Source organism: Rattus rattus, chromosome 2 (genome assembly GCF_011064425.1).
Source record: "Rattus rattus isolate New Zealand chromosome 2, Rrattus_CSIRO_v1, whole genome shotgun sequence".
Taxonomy (NCBI): Eukaryota; Metazoa; Chordata; class Mammalia; order Rodentia; family Muridae; genus Rattus; species Rattus rattus.
Window position 1 is genome coordinate 133,476,468 of NC_046155.1, and position 26,740 is coordinate 133,503,207.

Here is a 26,740-nt window from a genome sequence, read left to right on the forward strand (position 1 = left end):
CCAGGTTGGCCTGGAACTCAGAGAGAAGAGAGATCCTTCTGCCTCTGCCTCCTGATTGCTGAGAATAGCAGTGTAAGCTTTGTAAGCTTTAATTATTTTTATAGCCTAGATATTTCTGAACCCTAATTATTCCTGCAAACTTTTAGGAGGGGGGCTTATGAGTCATTAGATCATGAGTGTGGAGCCCTTACAAGTGAAATAAATGATCTAATAAAAAGTAAACCCCCCTCCCCCCAGTGCAAGGACACAGAGACAAGCCACCAGCTCTGAGAAAGTCCACCAGCACTCATCCCATCTGCCAGTGCCTGGATCTTTGACTTCCCAGATTTCAGAACTCCAAGAAGTCAATGTCCTCTCAATTACTCATAAGCTACCCAGCTTATAACATTTTGTTACAGTGGACAGAAACGGCTAAAACAACACGGTAGCCAAACTCAGCGTAAAGAAGGCAAATTTTTCATGTACAAGAAATTTCACACCTGGAGCAGAGAGAGAGTGGGGTGTGGTCTGAACAATCCAGTGGCTGAAAGGCCCAAATAGTGCCAAGACGGTGAGAAACCACTGTTTGCTATCTTTCCAGGGGCACGGACCAGTGAGGATGTGTGACATCAGTCATCGGCCTCAAGAAACTCAGAAGAAATTACTCAAAAAAGACATCATATGACTAGGCTAAAATGAGGTACCATGCTGAGGTAAAAGGAAGGCATGCTGAAATAAGACACCATAAGAGGTGGGATTGGGAAAAAAAATTAGAACTTTGAGACACACAGAATTATTAAACTTAAAACCCCAAAGAAAAACCAAGTAGTTTAGATACAGTGAGGAAGAAATCTGCTGATTTAGGGAACCAATGGGCAAGAGTTCTCCAGAATACAGAATGTAAAGACAACTAAGGGCATTAAAAAAAAGTTACAAAGTATAGAGTTCAGAACTGCAGGAGCTGTTAGGAGTGCCCGAGGGAATCAGTACTTAACATGGGAGGCTCCTCAGCACGTACAGACAGAGCCTGCCCAGGATGGACAAACCCCAGGAAGCCTCACAGGGAAAACCAGGACTCCAACAGAGATGGCCATAGATAACCTGCTGGAGACAGGCGTGGAACACACACACACACACACACACACACACACACACACACACACACACAGAGAGAGAGAGAGAGAGAGCAACAGTTTCTCACCAGAGGAACAGAGAGGAAAGACAGAATATTTACACAGAATCTAAAGTCAGACAGGCTGTTTATAAGCAAAAGCAAACCATAGACAGTGTCTTCCAAGTGTGACAAGAGATAACACTCAGACTAGAACTCCATCTTCAGTTCTGCTGTCACCGAGAGGGAAGGTAAGATAAACAGCATTGGGATAAAGCAAAGGTGACAAGTTAGTCACACGAAGCCCCATTCAAAGCAAAGTCGTTTAAGAACAAAGGCAGAGAGACGTGAGCTGCAGGAAACAACACTAAATAGATCAATATATAAACAAAACTGAATAATTCTATCTGCACATACTGATCATAATTATGAGACAATAAGATAAAAAAAACATAGAAAAGCGAAGGGATAAAGTGTTTGAAGGTTTTGGGTTACAATGATATTTGATTGCCTGATAGAAAAGTGTGTGTGTGTCCACAGATATGTGTGTGTGTGTGTGTGTGTGTGTGACTGTGTGCATGTTAATTAAAGGTAACAACAACAATACTGACACAATGCATAGCTAGTGGAGGGAGAAGGAGGGATGGAGAAAAACTGGCTAAACCAATAGAAGGGGCAGCCGGGGCACCACTACCACACAAGCGGAGGAAAATCATAGTACAAGAAATAGAAAACAAAATATAATATGGCCTAAAGGAATTCACCTGTATCACTAATACCACAAACACAAAAATATCCCCCTACCACTGAGCAGAGAGAATCCTAAATCGGGATTTGTTCACAATTCAAATGCTACTCCTTCATGTGGCTGTTGAAACATGGCAGAGCTGGTGACTGCACCAGAGCTCCTGTGTAGCAGACAAGTGCACCAACTGTGATATGCACGGCTTTTTGTTTCCTCCTTTTATTTTTTAAGGGTTATTTCTTTCATGTGGATGAGTGACTTGACTGAATGTATGTCTGTGCACCCCATGTGTGGGCCTGGTGTCCACCGAGGTCATTAGAGAGCATCCGATCCCCTGGAACTGCTGTGAGTCACCACGTGGGTGCTGAAACCAAGCTCAGTCCCTCTGCAAGAGCAACAAGTGTTCATGACTGGGAAAGTGTCTCTCCGCCCGTGAGATATATACTACTTTTAAGACACATGGAAAACATCCTAACAGAGCAGGATTAGAAATAACACTAGGAGGCTAGAGAGACAGCTCAGTGGTTAAAAACGCTGGCTGATCTTCTAGAGGTTCTGAGTTCAATTCCCAGCACCCACATGGCAGCTTAGAACCATCTACAATAGGATCCGATGTCAACTTCTAGAGTGGAGGTGTGCGTGCAGACAAAGCCCTAAAACATAGAGTAAATAAACCTTAAAAACAGCACTAGAGAAATAGCAGACACGTATAAACTAAAATGAAAGTCTATGACATTAGATGCAAGCCCGGATAGAAGGTCAAGAGCCCAACCCGGGGAAAGAATGGACTGTTATAACCTGAGGGTAAAAGGAGTTAATTGGTCAAGCTTCACAACCTGTGTGCATTAAATGCAACTGTGTTACAATGTATCAAGTAAAAGATGGCAAAATTAAAAGGTGGAGCTGGCTGGTCACAGTACAATGTGAGAATTGATACGTACCTCTAAAAGCAGTAAGCAAGCACGCTCAGAATAATGAGAGCATACAACCTGAGCTGACGAACACTGTTCTCAGAAGTTAGGTGATACACATTTACACTTCCACACACATACACGAACCAAAACAAACACAAACAAACAAAAACCCACCTGCCACACATATTAAACAAAAATGTCAGGGCTGGAGAAATGGCTCAGATGCTAAAGGCCCAAGCTACCAAGCCTGACAACCTGGGTTTGAATCCTAGGATCCCCCATGGTAGAAAAGAATCAACACCCCCAAGTCCCCAGGTTATCTGCTGACCTCTACCTACATGTCATGGCATATGTCCACACATACACACACAAAAGATTTTTTTTTTAAAACCTACTTTCTAGAGTAACACACACACACACACACACACACACACACACACACGGTGGAGAGAGGGGAGGACAGAGGGAGGGAGGGGGAGGGGGGGAGGATTTGGAAATTAAACTAAGTGTATAAGATTTAAGAATCCATGTAATATGAAAGACAGTGTGATTAAAGAGCCCCTTAGGGTCCCAATCCTCCAGAAGACAATTTCAAACTTGAAAAAATGTAAAGACCCACAATAAAGAAGGAATCAGAAAACGGGCAACCTTAGAAAGATTCTGGGTGGGTGAACATGGGGACAGAGGGAACAGCACAGGGGAGGGAGGGAAGGCCTGCTTGGTGTATGCTGGGGAGCCTGCAGTCCTTGCAACCTGCAAGGCCAGAGGACAGAAAGAAGTCAGCCCCTGCCTTCTGACATGGAGAAGGCTATACATAAAGTACACCACATCTCTGTGTTGTCCCTACATGAACCGGATGGAAGCTCAGGAACCGGAAGGAAGGGCGTGTGAGAACGCCATGTGGAAACCTGCTGTCTCACAGCCCGATCACAAATATAAACGGCAGGACGGCAGGATAGATGAGACGCGGATGAGAGGAGGATTCTGGGGAAGAAGGGTTTAAGTAAGGACAGGGGTGGTAGTTGACAGAATGGGGTTGGGCGGAGTTGACAATACTAAAGAGGTGTAAAAAAAACAAACAAAACAAAAGCCCAACAGAAACCCACTAGTTAGTAGGCTAATTTCAAAATGCAAATTTTCAAAAGGAATTTGAATGAAGGCACCCGGCATGGATACACAACATACCACCAGAAGACATGGGTTATTAAATAAAAATTGCAGTATCAGGCATGTCAATGACTCCCCATGACTTACTGGTCACAGAAGCTCCAGGGGCTCCAAAACAATACAAGCCCTGCTCTTGGTTACCCACCACAGCACATGATAAGACAACACAGACTTTGGCTGCAGGACATAGAGAAATCCATTTCAAACCAGTCAGGAAAATTCTTCCTTTCTAGTCAGCTTTCACAGTGCCAGAGGTTCTATGCAGTCTGCTGGGGAGAAAAGATATCAATGGTCTGACCCAGTGCTGGATGCTGGATGTTACAACACTGACCCGCCAAGTAAGAATCACCTATGTGTGCAATCATGGTGTGATGGCTATGGGCTGATGAGCTGTTCTCTGATTGGATCTGAGGAATCGATGCCTGATACTGTTATTCTGAACATGGCTACTAGGATCAGAGGCCCCAGAGTAGAACTATTATTAATTAGCTAAATAGTTCTCTTATAAACCGCCTTCAAATCATGCTAATATTCACAGGCCTGAGCTGCTTTTAACCTCAGAGATGCCTTTCGCAGTACAGTCCGTGCAAATCCTGGTCAATGCACTGACCTGTAACTGATCAAGGTGCCGAGAATGACTGACTGTGGATACTCAGCCCAAGGTGGGACATCTTTATCAAACTGTCACAGAGGTGTGGAGAACATGGTGAAAAAGAAAATGTGAAGAGGTGGGGACCAGGGAAGGAGTACTTTCTCCTGGATAGGACATGGCTACTCCTCTCAGGAACTCATAGGACCTGTGGTTATCTGCACGAGATCAAGCCAGTCAAATCTGCCGATTGGAGAGGAACTCATGAGGTCCCACCCCTTACTGAAGAACTATTGGGAGCTGATGGCTACTCAGGGAGGGAGAATTCTAATTCTTTGGTGGTGGGAGGACAGTGGTAACCGGTAGATAGTTCTATACCCATACACACATGGGCAGGACTAATTGGACTTAATTAGTGCTGTACAGAAGTATCCTTTGGAGCTGGACAGATGCCTCAGCAATTAAAAGCACTGGCTGCTATCCCAGAGGGTGTGAGTTTGAGTCCCGGCACCTACATGGCAGTGTCTGTAACTCCAGTTTCAAGAGATTTGACACTCTCTTATTGCCTTCACACGCGCCAGGCATGTATGTGATATACAGACATACATGAAGCAAAACACCCCCACACACATACGCATAAAGTAAACTCCATTTTAAATTATTTTTTAAAGGACTATTCTCTGGGCCAGACTGCCAGCATCTCCGTGATTCAGCTGTGCCGGCTAGCAAGAGACCATCCCAACCAGACTTGTTAACTGATAACTTTCCCTCATGGAAGGAGGGGTGGGGAGGTCACTGGACCCTCACTGAAGTAGCCAGCTACTCCTTCTAGTGGGTAAGTCTGCCCTACTTGCAAGCGGCTGCTGGGGGTGCTGGGAAGAACCAGGCAGGGGCTCCATCTACAGAGCTATAGGGAAGCCATCATCATCTGTACGAGGCTCAGACTTCCCAGTGTGACTGCTTTAGAGTAAGTAGCCCTTTTCTTCTGCTTACAACACTCACCCAATCTCTGTAAGCAACCTTAATAAATACATTGTTTCCCCAGGATGAACACAGACAGAATCAAACTTTGGTTCATAATCGGAACCTTATGAGGCCAAGGGTAGGTTAGATATTGCCTAGACACACCCCCTCACTGGCAGAAAATCCTCTTGACAGTTGGTCATTTGGAGAAAGAAGGGGGGAGGGCATGAAGTTGGGGAGTGGAGTGTGTATTGGGGAGAAATGAGGGAGCGTCAGAAGAGGGGAATGGGCGTGGCTGTGATCCTACTTTATTGTATACATGTGTCACATTCTCAAAGAATACATTTTTGAAATTGTTTAAAGAACTAACTGAGGTTTGAGCTGCCACCCAAGATACAAATGTTGTAATCTGAGTCCAGTAAAATTGTTTCTACTAAGACATTCTCCAGAGGAACAGAACCCCATGTCTCCGCAATACGATGTTTACAACATCCAGAGCACAATCCAAAATTACTCGACATGCCAAGAATCAGGAGCATGTGACCTACTTTCAAGAGAAAAGACAATGGATACTAAACCAAATGTCCCAGATGTTAGAGTAGCACGTAGGAACGTTCAAGGAACAATCATCACCATGCTCAAGGACTTGAAGGAAAATGCGCTCATGATGGACAAAAACATTAAAAATCCCAGCAGAGATACGGGGACTACAAAAGGAACCAAGTAAAAACATTACACGAGTAAAAACATTACTCTCCAATTGCTATACACAGAATTATAAATCATTATTTTAAATGACTAAGAATCTGTATGGGTTATAATCTGAGTGGGTTATAAGAATACCCTATGGCCATTTGAGCTACTGTATATGAAAGCCATTCAATCAATCAAACCGAGGAGACCCATCTCTAAATTCTTAACCACTCTATTGTACTGTTTCTCTAAAAGGTAAACAAGCACACAAACCCCTGTAGAAAGAGGAGCGCATTTAGACCTGGATACTAAGAACAATACATGTCAAAAACTGTCTGCAGCCAAAAGTAAGCTAAAAATAAAATGCATAGTCTCAAATATGCGAACTAAAATGATTAACGAGCCAGTGCCTCACCCATGAATCCTAGTGTTGGGGAAAGTGGTAGAGGAACGAGCATCACAAGTTCAAAGCCAACCAGGGATGTACAGGAAGTTTTGGGCCAGCCCAGGATATATAGAAAGACCTATCCTAGGAGGGAAAATTAAACGATTTTGAAAGATAAAAATTTAATTCAGTAGGTATTCTATGAAAGAAATTAGGGGGAAATCAACAGGACCAAGAAAAATAGTTTCTCAAAAGGCAGGAAGTCAGGCAGACAGGAGGGAAGGAAGGATAGAAGGAAAAGAGGGCTCAGTAGTGAGAACAAATATGGGGATCAAAGTTGGAGTGCTAGCACTCAAGTAACAAATTAGACATCCTGTACACCCTGATAACTCCAGGTCCAGGAGTGAGGCAAAGACAGGGCTTGCTGGCTTCCAGTCTAGTTGAGAAAATGCAAGGCTTAGACTCAGAAAGAGGGACCCTGATTCTAAAAGAATAGGTGGGGAATGACAGAAGGTGCCTGGTATGCTCTTCTGGTCTCTACACACTCACTCACACACACTCACACACACAGACACACACATATACAGACACACACACTCACACAGACACACACACAAAGACATACATACACAGACACACACACTCACACACATAAGCACACACATACACAGACACACACATACACACACATACACACACATACACACACATACACACACATACACACACATACACACACAAAGACACACACATACACACAAATACATACATATATACACACAAAGACACACACATACACACACAAAGACACACACATACATACCCACACGTATTACACACACATATATATACACACAAAGACACATATAGACACACACAAAGAAACACACACACAAATATATGAAGGCATACACATATATACACACATACATACCATATACACACACATACACATGCATGCATAGGTATACCCACACACATCCATATATATGCATGAATGTGTACTAACACAGACATACATATGTATGTTTAACACATACATGCATAAATAAATCTTTAATAATCTAAATAAATCAAATAAAAATAAATAGAGCCAGGCGTGATGGTATGTGCCTAAGGTACCAAGTGCCCTGGAAGCTGAGACAGGAGGATCAGTTGAGCCCAAGAGTACCAGACTAGCTAGGGCAATACACTGAGACTCCATTTGAATATAGAATACAGTGACAAATAGAAATATCAAACAATGTACATAACTTATCAATTGAAGAAATAGAAAATAAAAGGCAGTGGAGAAGAGAAAGCTAATTCCTTGCCAAGATTAGTAGGCAAGCTTCTATAGTGCTGTGAATGGATGCAAATCAACATCAATAAGACTGGAAGCCATTACTGTAAATGCTAAACGTAAGCTGCCCAATATGAAACCCCACTCGGACTTTAAATACAGAAGCCACAACATGCGGCTTACACTCTGTAAGAGAGCAGGATATGAAGGAGCCATCAGCATCGCCTGGTGGCTTCCTCTGGAGAACACGTCAGAGGAGAGTACGTTCACTTCTCTCTGAAACAGCTACAGCCAGACATCAACAAGGCTTAAGACAAAGTGCGAGGAGAGAGGCTCTCTGGTTTTGGTTTGGCGTGGTGTCTTTGCCTGATATCCCATTGCTAAAAATAAAGTTCACTCTTTGTTTATTCCGTTAGTCTCCTACCCCCAACCAGGCTGGAAAGGACGGGAGGGGCTAGTGGGAGGGAAAACTTAAGCCTGGGCCCTTCAAGGGAACATTTCAATCTTGAGAAACAGAACCTGGGGTTCTGTTCGCTTTGTTTTGTTGATTTACTTATGGGAAGGATGTCAGGAATGAGTGTGGTCTTGGGAACCTGTGGGTCCCTGTCAGTGCTCTGTGGGAGCCCCTCCCTGTCCTGAGTCTAGAACCAGGGCATTGGAGCGCTGGTGTCTTGTCAATGAAGAGTGAGCCTATGGATAGTCTAACCACAGTAGGTGCAGAAATAGCCAATGGTTTACTAGTGTCTACTAGTACACACTGACTCGGCACTCCCATGAGCTCAGGAAAACACTGTTCAGTCGTATAAGAGGGGAAGGAAGGCCAGACAGGCTGCTGTTCCAAACTTGTCTGAGGTCTCCAAAGGAAACATGGAGGAAGGGACAAGCCAACCATGGTATCTGCACTTACACTTCTTTCTCAGCCAGGCACTGTGAGAGTGCCCTTAGCCACATCTCTCGGCAGTGGAAGTGGTACTAATCCCCCTCACTTGTACTGTTGGCCAACAACAACTGGGAGAAGTGAGCAAGACGGCCATCATCATTTCTGTAGAGAACGGTAAATGCACGTTGTGGTAATCTCCATGTGGGAGTGGTGGTGGGGGAACAGAGGTCGGGGGGAGCTGAATTGTTTCCTGTGCCCAAATCCCAGCCTCCTACTGCCTCACAGTGTAGCTGCATGAATAGATAACATTTTTTTTCTGCAGGTAACTAAAAAATGATGTCACTAAGGTGGGTCCCTGAGAAGACACACAGAAGGGAGATGGGCATTTAAGAACTGAGGAGAAAGGCCTCTCAGAGCCTCAGAAAGACTAACCAGGCCAACCCTTACCTTGGGTGAAGAAAGGTTTTAACCCCCCTCCAATGGCCTTTTGTTATGGAAGTCCCAGCAGCCAGAGACAGAGATGGAAATTTGTTAAGTCTCACTAACTAACGGGAACCAGAATTGAGCTTCTAGCACAAGTCTTCCTTCTGTTTCTTGTGGCATAGTAATTATTAAACATTAGAATCTGCAATGAGTGTTTGTGGAAAAACATTTTGCAAATTATATGCAAATAGGTATATAAAATACTGAGCTGGGGAAACTCAAAGTAGCAGATTTAATTCCATTTTTGGCATATGTATGGTATGGAATATGTGCATATTTGCATGCGTGTGGATACATGTGAAAGAGTGTACATGCATGTCTATGCACGTGAGTGGGGAGGACAGAAGTGACATAGGGTATCTTTTGCTCTCCACCTTGTACATGAGGCAGGATCTCTCACTCGAACCCAGAGCTCATCAGTACAGCTAGTCTTGCAGGCTACCAAGCCCATACAGCCTCAGCGTGGGTGCTGGGGATCTGATCTTCACCCCTCATTCTTTCATGACAAAGGCTTTGCCTGCTGAGCCACCCCCTCATCCCCATCCATTTCCTATTGCAGACAAGATACAGAACATAAAAGGCCACCGTTCCCAACAATGAACACCGAACAAAGTCAGAAAATATTACTATTATTACTATTATATTATTATTATTTATTAAAACCTCACCAGTGAGTTAACATCTCAAAGTCAAGACCAGTGGTTTTCTGCCTCCCTAATGCTGAGACCCTTCAACACAGTTCCTCATGTCGTGGTGACCCCCACCTATAAATTACTTTCTTTGTTGCTTCATAGCTGTAATTTTGCTACTGCCGTGAATCCTAATGCAAAAATCTGATATTTCTGAGGGTCTTAGGCGACCAGTGACGGGGTCCTTCAGTTCCCCAGGCTGAGAACCACTGGTCTAGAGGCAGTGATCTCGGAGGAGTTAGCCCTTCCCAAGTGAGCAAGGGTCAGCTGTCACTCTTCTCCCTGGTCCAGGTGGACAAGAGGACTGATCAGCTCAAGTTACTCACTGTGGACACAGGAAGGAAGTGGCCATTTATCAACTGTGGGTCTGGAAAGCTGGCTTTGGCCAAGGTAGAGCACCATATAAATCTACACGACCATATGCTGGCCTAGATTGTGGTGGCCTGCAGGAGGTCAATCCAGGGACAGCCGGCAGAGTGCTGGTCCACGGTCACCTGGGAAATGGGAGCTACGCTCTCCCGGAAGCAGATGTGATGCCGATTCCACATATCTGAATGCAGTGGTGAACTGACAGTAATGCAGGCTGGCCTGCCTCAAATCCCAGTCAGTAGAAGGCCTTAGCCCTCGTGGGAGCTGCCTCTGTCTTCTGAGAACTCAAAGATTACAGAAAGATGGGCCAGGTCAAGCATAACCTGGAGCCCAGCCTCCTGCTTCACCCATCAACCCTGTAGGCTCAGGCCAATGTTTCTAATGTAAGCCAATCCCATCACCTCGGTTTCTAACTAATAAATCTTAGTTGAAATAAAGCCCAAATCCTGGCCAGCTATGTATTAGCATATATATGGATGATTAGACATGCAAATTTGTATACCAATTAGCAACAAAAAATTTCTGAAAAGGTGTGCTGTCTTCTAGATACTCATCAACAATGACTTTTATTACTATATGTGCACCAGACAATACTAGAAAACGATAATGGGTTCACAAAGAAATGATAACAGAACCTTGTAAACATACCTCAGGTCTGTGGGGCCCCCACTCTGGAGCAGATTTATATTCTAATGAGCTCACTACTTTGCTCAAAACTGTGACAGAATTCCCCTTTTTAAAATAGCCCACTGTAAACTTGCTTTTTCCCCTTGACTCCTGCTGCCTTCATGTGACACTGATGACAATAAAGAAGTCAGGCAAGCATAGAAGAAAGACAAAACTTTGAATTTTAAAATTCAAAGAACATTTCCACATATCTGAAGTACCATCTCATCTATCCAAAATAGCCAAAGGCCTTCGTGACTGAACCCAAAATTTAAAAAAAAAAAGTTTGCAGATTCCATGTTTTCTTGCCGTATTGCAAACAAGAGTTTTATTTCATGACTGAAACAGTGTACGGAGCTCTAAAAGAGCTTTGCCTAGAAAGGAAAAGAATCAGCCTCTTAAGACCTTTAACAGGGGCCCACTAGAGTTTCCCAGAAATGCAAGCCCAATTGTACCTCTGGGCAGGTGGTTTTTTCCCCCTCCCGGTGACCACTGGCTGTGTTGGTCCCTCTATTCCTATCCTGTCCCAACACGAGCTACTAGATAGGTACTGAAGTTCATCTCTCAAGTAGGTCCAGTGATTGGGGGTAGACCTGTTAGATTCCTCTTCACCTGGAGGAGCCAGTCAGGGCAGTCAAGTCTAGGGACCAAGCAGTAAAGGGTCAATATAGGTTCACCATAGTGAAACCTATAGCCATTTACTTCATCTAGATAGACCATGTTCCTCTGGGATTAATCTGATCAACCTTTATAGAAAACTTCAAGAATGTACTTTGCTAGTGTGCCAGAAGTTAATTTTCTCCAAGTTCTAAAGCGTAGGGTTGGAAAGCTAATCCAAGTAAGAAAGTCTTATTAGCTAAGGCCAGTAAAAGGCCAACATCCTTCTCAACACAGCACAAGTGTGGACCGAGGATGGCATGCAAAACAAAAAGGAGCCCAAGCATGGTATACTTCTGTCTTCAGTGTCACTCCCCTGCCTCACGTGAAACCTGTAGTCACATCCAAGTGCTCCCACACCACAGAGGAAGCTGGTATAGGTCTTGGGGGAAGGGAAGGAAAGGCTTCCGAGATTTCTCTGCAGCCTGCATAGCAGCAGTTAACTTAGTCTCTACCACATCTGCCCCACCCCGACTCCCCATTTTATGTCCTCCGTTAATGGCTAAACAGTCTCAGAATGTGTTCCAAAATTAGCTGGGAGCACAAAAACGCAAACACAAGCACCATTTGTTATTTGCTCAGCAATTCTAGTTGTTGCTCCCTCAAAGAGGATAGAAGCAGGTCATCAGATAAACATCCCATTAGCTCACTGGCAGACATTCTGGGCTGCAGGTCACAGACTGGCAGCTGATGGGTGCTCACTTGAGTGAGACAGAATAAAACCCATCTGCCCTTCACTTCACTGTGTGGCCCTATGTGACGGTTCTCAGCTGAGGAAATTCGCCCTCAGTGGCCCACAGATGCAGCTTTCTGAGCATCCAGCCAGCAGGCCACGTGCATGGCAGAATAGCTATGGATTTTTCTGAATGCGCTTATAGATTGACATCATATCCCAACATCCAAGGTTTGAGCATCCCTGCTCGTGGGTGGTATTTATCACCAGGCAAATGTTAGAACCACCTGGGGGACTGTTCCGTGGTCAGATGCTCAGGTTATGCTCCAGACCGGCTAAAGCGGTAGATATGAGCAGTTGGTCAATCTCTCCAGGTGATGCCAGACACCACCAGGACTGAGAAAGAGCAGAGCAGAGTTACAGCCTCTGAACCCATGTGCACAGGTCAGCTGCAGACAGTACACGAACATGGACAATTATTAGCTGTTCACTATAGAGCAGATAACAGGCGGAGGTGGGGGAGTAAATGATCCAATGAAACTGACCTATAAAGTTCATACCCATGAGTCAAAAACCCCTGAATCCCATTAAAGGGCACTTTAGTGACTATTAATGTTACACTGAGGTCTGTGTTCCCAACATTTGTTAAGGGTGTGGACAGCAATTAAGAAAAACTCTGTAATTGGGGCAGCAGTCTCTCCTTGGACTCACTCATCTGGTTCTCTGCTAACCCTCCCAGAACAGGCAGACAGCTTAAGAAGTGAAACAAACAACAAGCCTCAGGCAATGACTGAGCTGGACTGCAAAGAAACCCTGACTTATTTCCAAGGAAACTAGAACACCAAACAGAGCCCTAGTGCATCTCCGTAGCAAGATAAACTCTGAACAAGGAAAGCGGACCCCAGCCAGGAAGAAGCACTACCTTTGAAGATGCAGGTTATCCCACTTTTCCAGGGAACATTTTCAGGCACGCCGCTAGTGATACAGCACCAGGAGATACGCGTAAATACCTGACAGCCCACAGTTGTTCAAATGGAGGTGCTGAATGGACCCAAACTCCATGTCACGTTTTTAAACCCTGACACCAAAGTCACACCTCAGACAAATTAGCTCAGGATATGAGAGAACAGCTAGGGAAATGACACTGGGGGTGTGTGTATACATGCTTGTATTCAATGTGTCTACATGTGTGTATATGGGTGCACGAGTATGCATGGATGCTGGAGGGCAATTTGGCTTAGTAAACTCCCTTACATTTTGAGACATTCTCTCACTGTGTCTGACACTTACTAATTCAGCAAGGCTAGCCGGCCGACCATGCCCAGGAATCTACCTCTCCCTGCTCCTCAGTGCTGGGGTTATAGTTGTGCACCTCCATACCCTGCTCTTTATGTGGGTTCTAGGGCTTCATGATTGTGTGCCATGAGCTTTACCAACTAAGCCATCTCCCCAGTTCCCTAAATGGCACTTTTTTCAGTGGTGGTTTCCACACCAGATCATGTATCTAAATCCCCAGTGGCCAGACCAAGCTGTGGCCCTCTAGACACTGCAGGTCTGATAGAGGCCTGAGGTCATATAGACCGAAAAGTTCCCATGTGATGCAAATGCTGCTGGTCCAGGCTTCATGGGTTGCCTAAGCAACTCTGATTACAGCATCCAAAGCTGGGGCCTAGCATATAAAACAGCAGGAAAGCCCACAAGGGGCTCTCATCAGAGTAGGGAACATTGTAACCCAGCTATGCTGCCGACTAGGTGCTTCGTGATAGGTGTTCTGGTATCTACTTCTTCCTAATGCTTAAAACTAAGGCTCTGAGGCCAGGCATAACGGTGCACACCTTGAACCCCAGCACTCAAGAGTAAGAGGCAGACGGATCTCTGAATTCAAGGCTAGCCTGGTCTACGAACCAAGTTCCAGGCCAGCCAGGGCTACACAGAGAAACCCTGACATGGAAAAACAAAACAGAAAACTAAGGCTCCATTCCAAGGCGAGCCTGCATTCCTTGCAGAAATAAAACTTGTTTCAAAGGGCAGTTACGCATGAAATGTTAACACTAACATACGCCAAAGAGAGTGGCTTTGGGGACAATAGCGCGGCTTCCAAAATATCCTCAGATGCCAGTAACACTGTTTCTATTAACAACAGATGACAAATACAGCTGTGGTCCTATAAGATTCTACCACCTGATGACACTGTAGTCATCTTAATCAAAGTGTATAACCCTGTGATGTTCGTTTGACTAATAAAATCCTTCTCAGAATCGTGGCCCTGCCATCGTGTGACATGTGACTGTGCAAAGTGTCACATGTGTGGAGTCCTCCCCTATGACTTCAGCCCGTGTGACCCGCAGAGTGTCAGCTGTGTGTGCTTTGCCCCAACCCCTCTGCTGTCTAGACTCACCTGTCACTACTTTGCAGTGCTGCCTGGGTCCCTCGACCTCGGTAGCTAGGCCGGAGGTAGAGGACCATTTGCGTCTGATCAGATGCTCTCTTCCGCTGAATGGGCCCCCTGAGTTGTTGAGGGGCTGGATGAACACTAGCTCCTGCTCGAGCTGGATGAGGCCAACCTGCCCAGAAAGGAGAAGACAAGACATTGGTCATCTTCGTTCACTCACGCTCATGGCCCCAGCAGTACACTGGCTGTGCTTTCGTTTGCCACATCTGGGCTCGTGCTTCCATCTACTGCTGAGCCCCACGACGATCTCCAGCTGACGTAAAAGTATCCCACGGAGCAGTTATGTTGGGAGGCTCGGATGGGTGGGTGTCTTAGAGAAGGTTCCTACTGCTGTGATAATACTCCATGGCCAAAGCCAACTTGGTAGGAAAGGGTTTATTTCACCTCACAGCAACCACATGAGAAGCTGGGATAGGAATGGCTGGGGAGACCATGCTTGCTCAGCCTGCCTTCTTATAGAACCCAGGACCACCAGCCGGAGGGTAGTACCACCCACAGTGGGCTGGGCCCTCCACCAATCGATCACTAATTAAGAAAACGCCCTACAGACTTGCCTACAGGGTCAATCTCACGGAACATTTTCTCGGTTGAGAGTTCCTCTTCCCAAATGACTCTAGCTTGTGTCAACTTGACAGGAAACCAGCACAGTGGGGTTGAACCTGCTGTGGGATGCCAACATCACCAGTATCTATTTTCCAAGCCTGCTTTCAGAAAAGATGGCGTGGGAACACACACACACACACACACACACACACACACACACACACGTGCAGGCATGTATGCATGCACACATAAAAGTGCACTGTAGTGTGCACGAGAAGGTCAAGGACAACTTTTGGGAGTCAGTTCTTTCCTTCTACCACGTTAAGCTTGTGGGCAGGCATCTTTACCCACTAGGCCATCTTGCGAGCCCTGCATCATTTAATCTCTCTCTCCATCCCTCCCTCCTCTCTCTTATACTCACACATATGCATGTAGATGCACATGGGCACAGAGAGAGAGAGAGAGAGAGAGAGAGAGAGAGAGAGAGAGAGAGAGAGAGAGGAGGAGGAGGAGGGAGGGGAGGGAAGGGAGGGGAGAGAGAGAGAGAGAGAGAGAGAGAGAGGAGGGGGAGGAGAGAGAGAGAATATGCTGGGGTTGAACCTAGGCCTTGCATGACATGCTTGTCAAGTACTCTGAGCTATATATGAAGGCCTAAAATGCACCCCCTTACAAACCCATCTGAGGGGCTGGAGAGGTGGCTTGCCTCGGCTAAGGGGCTATGAGCAGTTGCTCTTGCAGAGGACCTGGGTTTGGCTCCTAGCACCCACATGGTGGCTCACAACTGTCTGTTACCTCCCATTCCAGGGAGGTAACATTTCTGGCCTCCTTGAGTACTGTGTACCTCTGGTGCATAAACACACATACAAGCAAAACAGCTATACACATTAAATAAATCTCAGTGCTCTATTGGAGCTAGGTGTGGTGGTATACACTCATAATCCCAGCTCTTGAGAGACTGAGGCAGGAGGATTAAGAGTTTGAGCCTAGCATGGGATAAATGAGAATCTCTCTCCAAAGTGCAAAGTGGGTGTGGTATCCACTGTGGAAGCAGCTTTCCAACTGCTGGGCCAGAACGCTGTATTCCTAATGGGGATGTATCTTGTCCTTTGAGGATATTTAAAAGGAAACACCAAGACAAAGGAACCATTCCATGTGTACTATTAATTATTAGGGAGTGAAGGATGACTTACGAATTTCCACCACACACTTGCAGCATTCAAGAGAAACCAAGAGAGTGTCTGATGGGTTTCGTATACTAATTTTAAAGGGTCATCTTAAAAACATTATCAGGGTGTGTAAAGAGGCCTCAGGCCTTCCTGTATTTATAAAGCGGGGTTGACAGGCTGAGAGGAATGGTTTATGTCATCCCAAACTAGTGAAAGGCTTGATTTCAAATAGCCCAAAGAACTTAAAAATGAAATTGAATGTTAAATTTCCAAGACAGTCGTGAATATTTAAAGTGAAAAATCACATTTGTAGATGAGCCTAAAGATAAATCATGGCCGTCTTAACAGCGAGTGTAAATACTTGCTACCTAATAAGACTCATGAATCGAATGAAAAACCTAAAAACTAGCAGTTTTAATTTGTCAATTTTTTTTCTCTCTCTCTTTTTGAGACAGAGTCTCCCTGGCTGGTGTAGAACTCTCGGAACTCTCCAGAGTGCTGGGATTAAAAATGTGCACCAACACACCCAGGTTAATTTGTCATTTCAGTAGTGTAAATGTTAATGGAGGGGTACGCAGAGGACTTTCCCTGGAAGCAAGGCTGACTGCCTCGAAGCAGCTGGTCCTCCCTGCCTGGGATGCCTGCTGTTGACTGACTGTCCTTCCTTATCTGAGGCTGTCAAACAAGGCAACCCCCCACACACACACAGCCCCCACCCCATCCCCCATCCCCCATCCCCCTACCCCATCCCACCCCCGAGAAGCTGAACCGGCCAAGGGTGAAATATTCCATTCCGCTCTGAGCTCTGATCCTTGCAGCATCCCCTCTCCTGAGACACGCAGCTCAAGTCGGCCTGAGCCAGCACAGGTCCAGATTGAGTGGACCCACTACAGGGAGCCAAGCATATACACATACATCCTCACCACCTTCCATTTCTAAAGCCATGGTAGGTAAAGAGCTTGCCACAGAAGTGTGAGAGCCAGGTATGATGCAAATGCTATGAGAGCCAGGTATGATACAATCCCAACACTGGAGAGGAGGCAGACACAGGAGGGTGTCCCTGGGGTTCAGTAGCCAGTCAGTGTAGCCTACTTGGTGTGTTTCAGGCCAGATTGGGACCACGTCTCATAAAAAAAAATAAAATAAAAAAATAAACAAAGTATACAGTATCTAAGGACAGCCAGGACTGACCTCTGACCCCCAAAGCATGTGCACATATATCTCACAAAGAAAAAAACTACATCGTACTGACCCAGGGGTTCAAGCCCTATGTAGCAGAATCACCTGGAAACTTTGGGTTAGTTTCAACAATGTGCCCTTCTATCAAGTCCCCCAAGAATGACAGACAGTGCTGGTCTGGTGGGCAGTTTGAGAATACTCTCCTCGGAACAACACTGCAGCTTACCTCAAGCCGGGGACCATCTTTAAGATGTGCTTTGTTGAGATAGTTAGGTTCCACACGGGAAGAGAAGATCAGATCAGCTCCTCAACAACCTGGAACCCTTCCCAACATGCAGTGTGAAGCCATACTTCCAGCTCTAAGCAGCGTTCGAGGTGCCCATTTTGTTAGAACCTTTGCCAAGGCCGACTCACAGACTGTACTGCGTAAATGAGACGGTCTCAGAGTGGCACTGTGTGACCTGCAGGACAACACAGCTTCAACACCCCCGACCCCACTTGGAGGCGAAAACTCGAGTTTGCTCACTGGGATTCTCAGAGAGTGTAAAGGGGTGGGCAGCGCAGAGGCCTGAGTGCCAAATACGCCTTCTACAATAATTGGCCCTCAACTCTAATGAAGGCTGGGTTCTTCTGGAAGTACTCTGACTGTAGGAAGCCAAAACCATTCCAGTCCCCAGCACTTCCAAAGTCACTAACTCTGCCCATGTAGTGTGTGAAAATCACGGAGCGGTCAACAGGATCCAAGGTTTCAGAGCTAGAGATCCCGGTCTGGTGGCAAACCCTTCATACACATAGTAAGAATCTCTTACTTTAGTGAAAGGATTTTTTTCAGGGCATCTTTTGCAGGGAAGGGAATCCTACATTATTCAGCTTTCCTTCTGGGGCAGGAAGAGAACAGGTCTGGAGGGATGGTACTTCAGGGGGCAGTTTTCGTTCCTCTTGGAACCTTACCTTTGAACAGACACGACCAGGACGAGGATGTGAGAGAAATAGCTACATAAACTTTCCAGCCTGTGGGCTAGCCATGGACACACACCCCCACCCCGGGTCTCATCATTTAGGGCAGTGGTTCTCAACCTTCCTAACGCGGCAACCCTTTAACACAGTTCCTCGTGTAGTGGTGACCCCCAACCATAAAATTGTTTCGTTGCTGCTTCATAACTGTAATTTTGCTACCGTTATGAATCCTAATGTGTGAATCTGATATGTGACCCCTGTAAAAGAGTCATTTGGTGCCTCGCCATACAAGGGGTTAATTCTAACACTCACCCTACCTGCACAGGCCCGGGAATAAGATTCTCTGTTGTCCCACGAATATGTACAATTTGTGTCAAAAGAATGCATGCCATTTGTGTCCCCCACTCACACTCTTACCCTTAAGTGGTCTCCAGCCCTCCTTATCTTTCCCTTCCCTCCTCTCCTTCCCCCACCCCTCACTTCCAGCAGTCCAAGCCACCATGTTATGAGACACTTTTACGATCAAATAGTCCCACCGAGGCAGGATCAGAACTATCCTTCCTGATTTTTCTCAAGCCTGCCACGTCAGTCATAGTTCCTAGAGAAACTGAATGGATTGGCCCAGATATCACTGAACTAGATATCCCATAATGCCCTTAGCTGGGAGTTGCCCTCCCCAGCTACATGATGCTTGGTACATGAAGAGCCCTGACAACCAGGCCCTGCTCTGGGAGGGGATAGCCAGCTCACCAGGAAATTTGGTGAATAGCCATGGATCTACCATGCTAGCTTTTAACAGGATGTGGAGATTCGAGCCACCTCAGGGCTTGACTTTGATATCTAGAAGCACCTGGATTTGGAACTTGGGCCAAGCCATGACTTGTTAGCTGTATCACTGCAGGGTGACGCCAAGAGCTACGTAGGGATTCTCTGGCCTACGCTGTCTCCGGTCATGTGAGTGTGTGCAGGGTGAAGGTTGAAAACGTCCTCATGTTCTGTGTGTGCAGGGGTTTGGCTGGTGTGCTGAGAGGTGCAGAACCTGATAGATCCTACTAAGCCAACTAGAACATGAGGCCTTCCTGACCCCCACCCAGTACACACAGACACGAGGGCCTTCCCAAGCTGAACCCTCAGTCTTGGGACCACATCTGCAAATGTGAAACTCCTGAATCCAGATTCTAGGTCTTTCTAATGATAGTTTCCACCTCAGAATGTGAGGCCCTTTGCTGGTCTCTCCATTTCTGCTCACTGCAGTCAGATAGCTGTAAAGGACTGCAAGCTCTCTGTGAAGACTCCCTGGTGTGGCTGCCACCCTTCCCATGGTCATCTCCCCCATCAAAGGCCTGAGCATGCCATCCCAAAGGTCCCTCCTCTTGTCCCCTCCCTGACTACATTCTCACCGAGATGCCCCAGACAACTGTTACAAAGTCCTCTGTCACCATTTGGTCCAAGAGTAAACCTGGGCCAACAGCAGCAGCAGGAGCACCCACAAATGGCCCACAAGAAGGGGTAGGGCTCAGCAGTCAGTTTAACCAGCCCAGCAGGGTCTCTGCGCAGCTCAGAGCTGAGAACCACTGTTCTATGGGAAGTTTCACATGCTGCAGATCGGTATCTGGTGTACCCTCACATCCTAACATGTCCATTCAGTTCATCTACCGGCATCCCCTAAATAGCCCACCCTACCCTACCCAACTACCAACTCAACTTGGGAGGACCCAGCCTTGGCAGCTCTTGGCCATAACTCTTCTGTCCTAGAACATGTGATCCACTGCCTCTGCCCTGCCTGGCTCTTCCAGAATCTTCTCTCGATCCTTGGGCTCATCTTCCCCAAAGGCTGCAGCGAGCCTTCCTTCTACACACATGGGGACCATCTTCTCAGACACGGCTGTGTCACATTTGTCTCTGAGGCTCGGTAGGGCCTTCTCCAAGCATTCTGCACATGGCAGGTGTCGAAAGGTGGTTCGTTCGATCAACTGTGCTGACTGGTTGATTCATAACTGGAAATCACCCATAGGGCTATAGGAGAAACCCGGTTCTAATGCCTTAATAAGCCAGGCTCTCCCTGAAAGATTTCATGGATAGATCTTATTCTATTCTGTCAACAGCAGGGCAAGGCCAACGTCCTTTATCCTTCGGATGGCTTCAAGTGAGGAGAGCTTCAAAAGAGTTAAGGACTCACTCACGGTCACAGTCTCAAATGACTGGGCAGTTTTTTCTCACCGTGCATTTTCGTTCCTGAGCAGAAAAGGGTATATCCCCTCCCCCTGAGAAAGACCAGGCAGTGATGGTGACTGATTCAGATATAAAGGTTGCAGAGCCATTTCCTGTCACTCACAGCTAAGGTCAGGTCATTGCTGCCACTCGGCATTCAGTGAATATGCTTTAAGAATGCAGTCAGTGGCTGGGGAACTAGCTTAGTGGGGAGATAGCGTAGCAAGCATGAAGACTGAATGTGATTTTCAGAACTTGTGTAAAGGGGAGGGCATGTGATCTCAGCATGCATACACATACATACATATATACATACATACATCATACATACATACGTTCATACATACACATACAAAGATACAAACACACATGAACAGACACACAGGTAGGCGCACATAAGAATGCAGTTAAAGAGGACTCTGGGTCATCATCCCTCCTTGGGTTTTTCTTTCTAGAAAAAAATGATGCCACTTGGCAGAATTCCAAAGAGAAATCTGAGCCCCCTCCTAAGCCATGTTCAGAACAGAGTCAGAGCCTGGCATCCTGAGAGGTTCTGGAAAGTTCTGGAAAGCTGCAGGTGGGTGAAGCTCCTGAACTCTACAATCACAAGTGCAAAGAGCACACAGGGGAAGAGAGGTCAAAAGAGAAGAGGTCCCAGGAAAGCTGTGAGAATGCTCTTTCTAGAGGAGGCCAGAGGCCTTGGAATTTTCTGGTCAGCTTCTCTGTAATTATTCCATCGTCAACTTCAAAGTTCACAGCAATCTTTTCCCTTTCTTCCTATAGCCTTGCCTCTTTGCATCCACTCAGCTGTTGCCTTTTACAGAGACCTCAGAATGTGCCCTGTGTTTCCCAGCCCATTTATGCTTTACACAACCTGTTCTCCGGTGATATGAATGCAGGGTACCTGTGTCATTATAGTAATGATTTACATAATGATAATGAGGCAGCTTAGTCTCTCTGATCCTGTCTGAGTAGTTACCATACCCTAAGAATTTTGCCCAGACTAAGTCCTACCCAGTTACACTTGACTAAGAGAGTTTGCATTAGAAAACTGGGCAATCTAATAACGGACCAACCACAGACAGCTGGATAACGCTATCTCGTAAAGTGCAAGGCCAGCGACTCAACCCTGTCTCCTGATTCCAAGGGCCATGTGACTGCCAGCTGCGCTCGCTCCTTAGATCAACACCGCCAGCCTCTCTCACCTCAGCTGCTGCTGGAGAACTCACTGGCTAGGAAGAAGTCTCAGTCTCCATCCTCCTCTACCTACACACACTTCCCCCACTGAAAACCAAAGTGTGTACTCTCTAAAGGCTCCAAGAGAACTGCAAGAACTCTACAGGTGACTGGAAAAGGCACCTCCCATCGCCCGCCCCCACCCATGGTGGGTCACAAAAATGGTGCTGTCTTTGCTAACCAGTGAGAGCAAAGGTGGTCACCAAGATAACTAACGTGGTGTCTAATTTGCATAGACATTTGCATAGGGACACTCTATTCTTCTTGGTCCTTCTGGGATGGCCTTGGAAATGCACCTGGCTACTTAAAGTTCCACAGCCAGAATGATTTGGTGTCCTCTCTGCCCCTACAGCTTCCATATAGTGTACCCCTCCCCGCAGGCCACACATCCTTGGTGAACAGATTCAGATCTGCAGAGCTTCAGTAGACCAGTGGCAGCCTTCCTTGCCCGTTCCTAACAGTCATTTCACCTACTCACTTCGGGAAAGCCATGAAGAGCCTTTCCTACAATTGACACTCTTTCTCTCCCTGGAGCTTGCCTCCCCTGCCCCCACTGCCCTGTCTATCCACAGAAGTTCAATTTGGAATTCTGCTGGTCCTCCGCACTTGCATCACCGGTGCTAGTCACAGGGGGCTTGGGGTAAATTCATTAGGAGCCATACCTTCCCCACTAGCCTAAAGCTCATTGCTTTCCGATCCCATGGTTACAGGAATCCTTCCAAAACTACGCTACATCTAAAGACTCCGCGAAATGTAAATAAAACGAGGCAGCAGAAACAGAAAACAATTAATCCTTGGGCCTGGGGTCTTTGAAGATCCAAAAAGTGCAGCTGGCATAACTCTGCCTGATAAGACAGAGAAGGGGAAACACCACAGGCCCACGCCTCTGCCTGCTGCCAACACAGGGGGAAGGGGGTGAGTTATACTCTGTGCCCTATAAACAATTGAGCAGTGCTCTGTCCTGGTAATGTAGCTGATCCCTTTAAACAGACTCCCAACACAGACAGCACAGACAGCACAAATGCCAGGAAGACAGACAGAGCACACGCTACGCCTGCCCCTGTGAAGACACAGCCATTTGTAGACATTAGTCATGCCAAAACATACTAACGACCAAAATCCTACCCAGCATCCAGGATAGAGTAGGTTGAGCAAAGCCACACACACATGTTTATACGCCTCCCATAGGTGCTGTCACTCAGAAAGGGCAGCATTGAGAAGATACGGCTGAGACTAGATGGCTCGTAATGTGTAAAATACTCACTTTCTGCTCCTTTCTGGGAAAAGCCTGCCAATCCCTGCTCAACATGATTCTTTCAATACAAGAAGGCTTTTGGAGTGCGCCCACCCAAAAGCTACCAAGAGCTATCTTCTGGACCATGCCCCCTACGATCCTGAGACTACCCCGGCAAACACACATGCAACTTCACGCTTCAGAGAGCTTCTACCCTTATCAAAGGTCCTAGCACAACTGTACCACCCGCATGAGTGGACAACCAAGCCAAAGATGGGGTGCAGGACAATCTCAGGTAGCTTAAGGTCATAGACTTTCCTCTATGTCTCAGGATCACCTTGCCGCTAAGAGACCAGCTCCCAGCCACGCGTCCCTTCCCTCCTGCTCTCCTGCTCTCCGCCTCTGCCTACGTGTACCCGAGGAGAGTGTCCAATGTGCAGCTTGCACGAACAGGATGAATAAGGCAGACCAAACAACAGCAGTGTCTCCTCAAACTGGAATTGAAAAATCCCAAGACTTAGAAGTCCACCCGCAACTGGCTGGGGTGAACTCAAAGAGTCTTGGCTGGGTTCCTTTCTCTAAGGCACAGCGCCCTCACATGGTGCCAAGGGGCAGTGCAGTCTTCCTGAAAAGTTGGCTCGGCCGCCCTGTGAGAGGAGGCTCAGCAAACACTCTGGGAGGACTTTACATCAGTGCTCTCCAGATTTCCAGCCTGGGCTCCTTCACAGATAGCTCCTCGCTGGAAACTTTACACCAAGAAGTATAAACTCTGACCTCTCCAGAAACTCACGAAACCGCAGCAAATGGGATTCAGATGTTTCTATGTACGGTACAGGGATGTGACCTAGACTTGAAACACTTTGGCAAAAAAACGGGAGAAATGATGTGGGCCTTTGAGTCCCTCCCAGAACATGATACAGCGCTGACCCGAGTCCTACAGTGATCTGAGCCTCCTCGCCCACAGCCCACACCCTTTGCCCCCGTTCCACACTAACACCTACCAGGCTCCACCACAATCTGCGCCTTTGCCTTCCTTTGCCAGGGCTGCCAATGTCTCCCAGTCAAACAAAAGTAAACCATACCCTCAGATGAGACCTTAAAAAAATTCCTGAAAATCAGGCTGCTCCCAGGAATTTAGATCCACAGGTCCCCCAACACTGACCCAGTACTAAGAGAGCAGGAGCGTCAAGTAATCTTGGAGCCGTGGGCTTTTACTCTTCAATATTGGTTGTGTGGGTGATGATATAAAATAAGTGAAGGGGCAGCTTCTCTGGCCCGGGGCAGGCTGCCAAAACACAGTATCAGAAACCACTATCCCACAGATATCTGCTGTGACAAGATATAGGAGAACAATTGGAGACATCGCATGCTCTGAGTGATGCCAGCCTCTTCGGGGGCAAACCATCTGCCAGCCACGTGCTCTCCTTGGGGGCACCCTGGAGAAGCAGAGAAGAATTTGGCTGGGCACCAACGTTAGCCAAGTGCTCAAGTGTGAGCGCAAAGAGAGCAAAACCACTCCAAACTTCCGGTGCCTCTCCGTGCACTTGTCACGGGTGTCTCAAACAAAACAGCGAGGCAAGGTCTTCGAGAAAAGAAGAGGGTTTACAACTGGGACAGGTGAGTACCTTGCAGTTCTCTCTGAGGGTGCATCCAGATAAATGCCTACTGTGGAGTAAGGAAATAAAGATACTACTGATCCTCTCTTGGTCTTACCTTTCGGCTAACAAAAGTGAGACTAATCATGGCCTGCCTGGGGTCCCCTCCTAATATAAGAAGGCTCACGGGACAGAAGAGAGGTGCATAGATACCCCATTCCCTAGACAGAGGAAATGGACACTTTACTCCTTCCCCATAACGTGCAGAAAACATGCACACCTGTGCTGATGCTGAGAGTGGGAACGTCAGGTTCATATTCTTTCCTCTAGGTGAGCTATAGCTAATTTCTCAATGCAACCCCACCCCGGCCAGGTTCAGCACACAACAGAAGCCAGGACAATGGCAGGGCTTCCCTTGTGTTCTCTCTGCTAGAAAGGCACAGTCAGAAAGGCCAAGTGAAGGAGATAGGGAGGTAGGTCTTCTCCCGCCCAGCCCTCCGCGGGACCACCCCAGGAGAAGTAACAGACTGGGCAAGGCAGACCCATAGGGGGCGCGGGCAATACCAGGCCGCCGGCGGCGCCACAGGCGCTGAGGGAGACGAGGGAGCCCGGGTGGCCCAGGACTTGTCCGGAGTAGAAGCACAGCTCGGCAGGGTGTCCGCTGCGCCCCGAGACACCCGCCTCCTCCACCTCGAAGCCTGGGGACAGGAAGCGCAGGTCGCGACGCAGCTGCAGGTATAGGTCGCGCCCAAAGGCCGGCAGGTGCAGCAGCAGGGCGCGCTCTCCCGGTCCCGCTCGAGGGTCACCTGGAGATGCTCGCGGTCGCCGCCACTGCCGGAGCCCCGCTGCTCCGGGCAGCAGCTGCAGGTGCACGTCCTCGGGGCGCAGCCGCCTTGGGAGCACCACCTCCACGTCGGCCGCCGCGTCGCCGACAGCTGCGGGGAGAAAGGACACGCGTCAGCACCGGCCTGGCCACCAGGGCTGCGGGCGGCTCCGGCGCGGGTTCCCAGGGCTCCGTGGGTATCTCACAGCCCTGACCCCGCACTCCCTTCCCTCCCCGAGCCGGGCCTCTCTAAGCCGGCGAAGCCACTCGATCGCACCCGGGGCCGAGGGGGAACCAGAGGCCAGTTCTCCGGCCGCGGCCTTCGCTCTCCTCCTCCGGGGATGCTGTCAGCAGTCCACCCAGGCACCCGGGCGCCAGGATGCTTCGGGAAGGCACCGGGAAGGTGGCCGCATTAGTTAAGAACGCTACCTGTGCCCGGGTCCAAACCCCACACCAGCAGCAGCAAGGACAGGACGAGAGGGGGCAGCAGGGTGCCGTCACACATGGTACTCGGGACCAGCAGCCCCCAAGACCGTAGCGGCAGAGCAGGGGCGCGTGAGGCGGCGACGCCAGCCAGAGTGAAGCCCTGCAGCCTTTGGAAAAAGTAATTAGCGCTGCGGACAAACCCAACATGGTAAATACTAAGCCCCACCTTCTCCTTGGAAAGTAGGTGGTGATTGGGCTTTTGCTTTCCTCTGCCCCGCCTTCCTTGTCCGTATTGGTTAGGGCTGGTCGAAACCAACGTGCGTAGTTAGGTTGTAAGCACTTTCTTACACGTGGTTTCTAGGCAGTAGGTAGACTGTGACACCAGGTGGCAGGCGCGAGCCAACTCGGTTGTGGGGATCCTGGAGCAGCCAGGAGGACACCAACCTGGCCTTCAGTTTGTCCTCAGTTGGGAGATCACCTCTGAGGCTGCTATAGCCTCCCAGGAAGATAGGCCAGATCAACCAGTTACATACAAGAAAAAAAAACTTGTGTATTGAAGTGGCTCCTATTTTTGACTTGTTTAGGCTGGAAAGACCCAGACCAGTGTTTCTAGCACACCTGAGTTCATACCTGACTTCTATATCTACAGTGCGTCTCCACAGCGCACAGGCTT

The 26,740-nt window shown here is 47.6% G+C and overlaps 1 protein-coding gene across 1 annotated transcript in view; it reads right to left on the reverse strand.

Moving 5' to 3' along the window:
* Adamts17 (ADAM metallopeptidase with thrombospondin type 1 motif 17) overlaps positions 1-26,229 on the reverse strand; it is a 315,106-nt gene extending 288,877 nt beyond the window's left edge. The window contains exons 1-3 of the mRNA XM_032893438.1: positions 26,071-26,229; positions 25,383-25,753; positions 14,644-14,809 (exon numbers count right to left, since the gene is read on the reverse strand). Coding sequence (XP_032749329.1) covers positions 14,644-14,809; positions 25,383-25,753; positions 26,071-26,146 — 613 coding nt within the window. The 5' untranslated portion in view covers positions 26,147-26,229. The remainder of the gene's footprint in view (positions 1-14,643; positions 14,810-25,382; positions 25,754-26,070) is intronic.
* Positions 26,230-26,740: the final 511 nt, after the last annotated feature.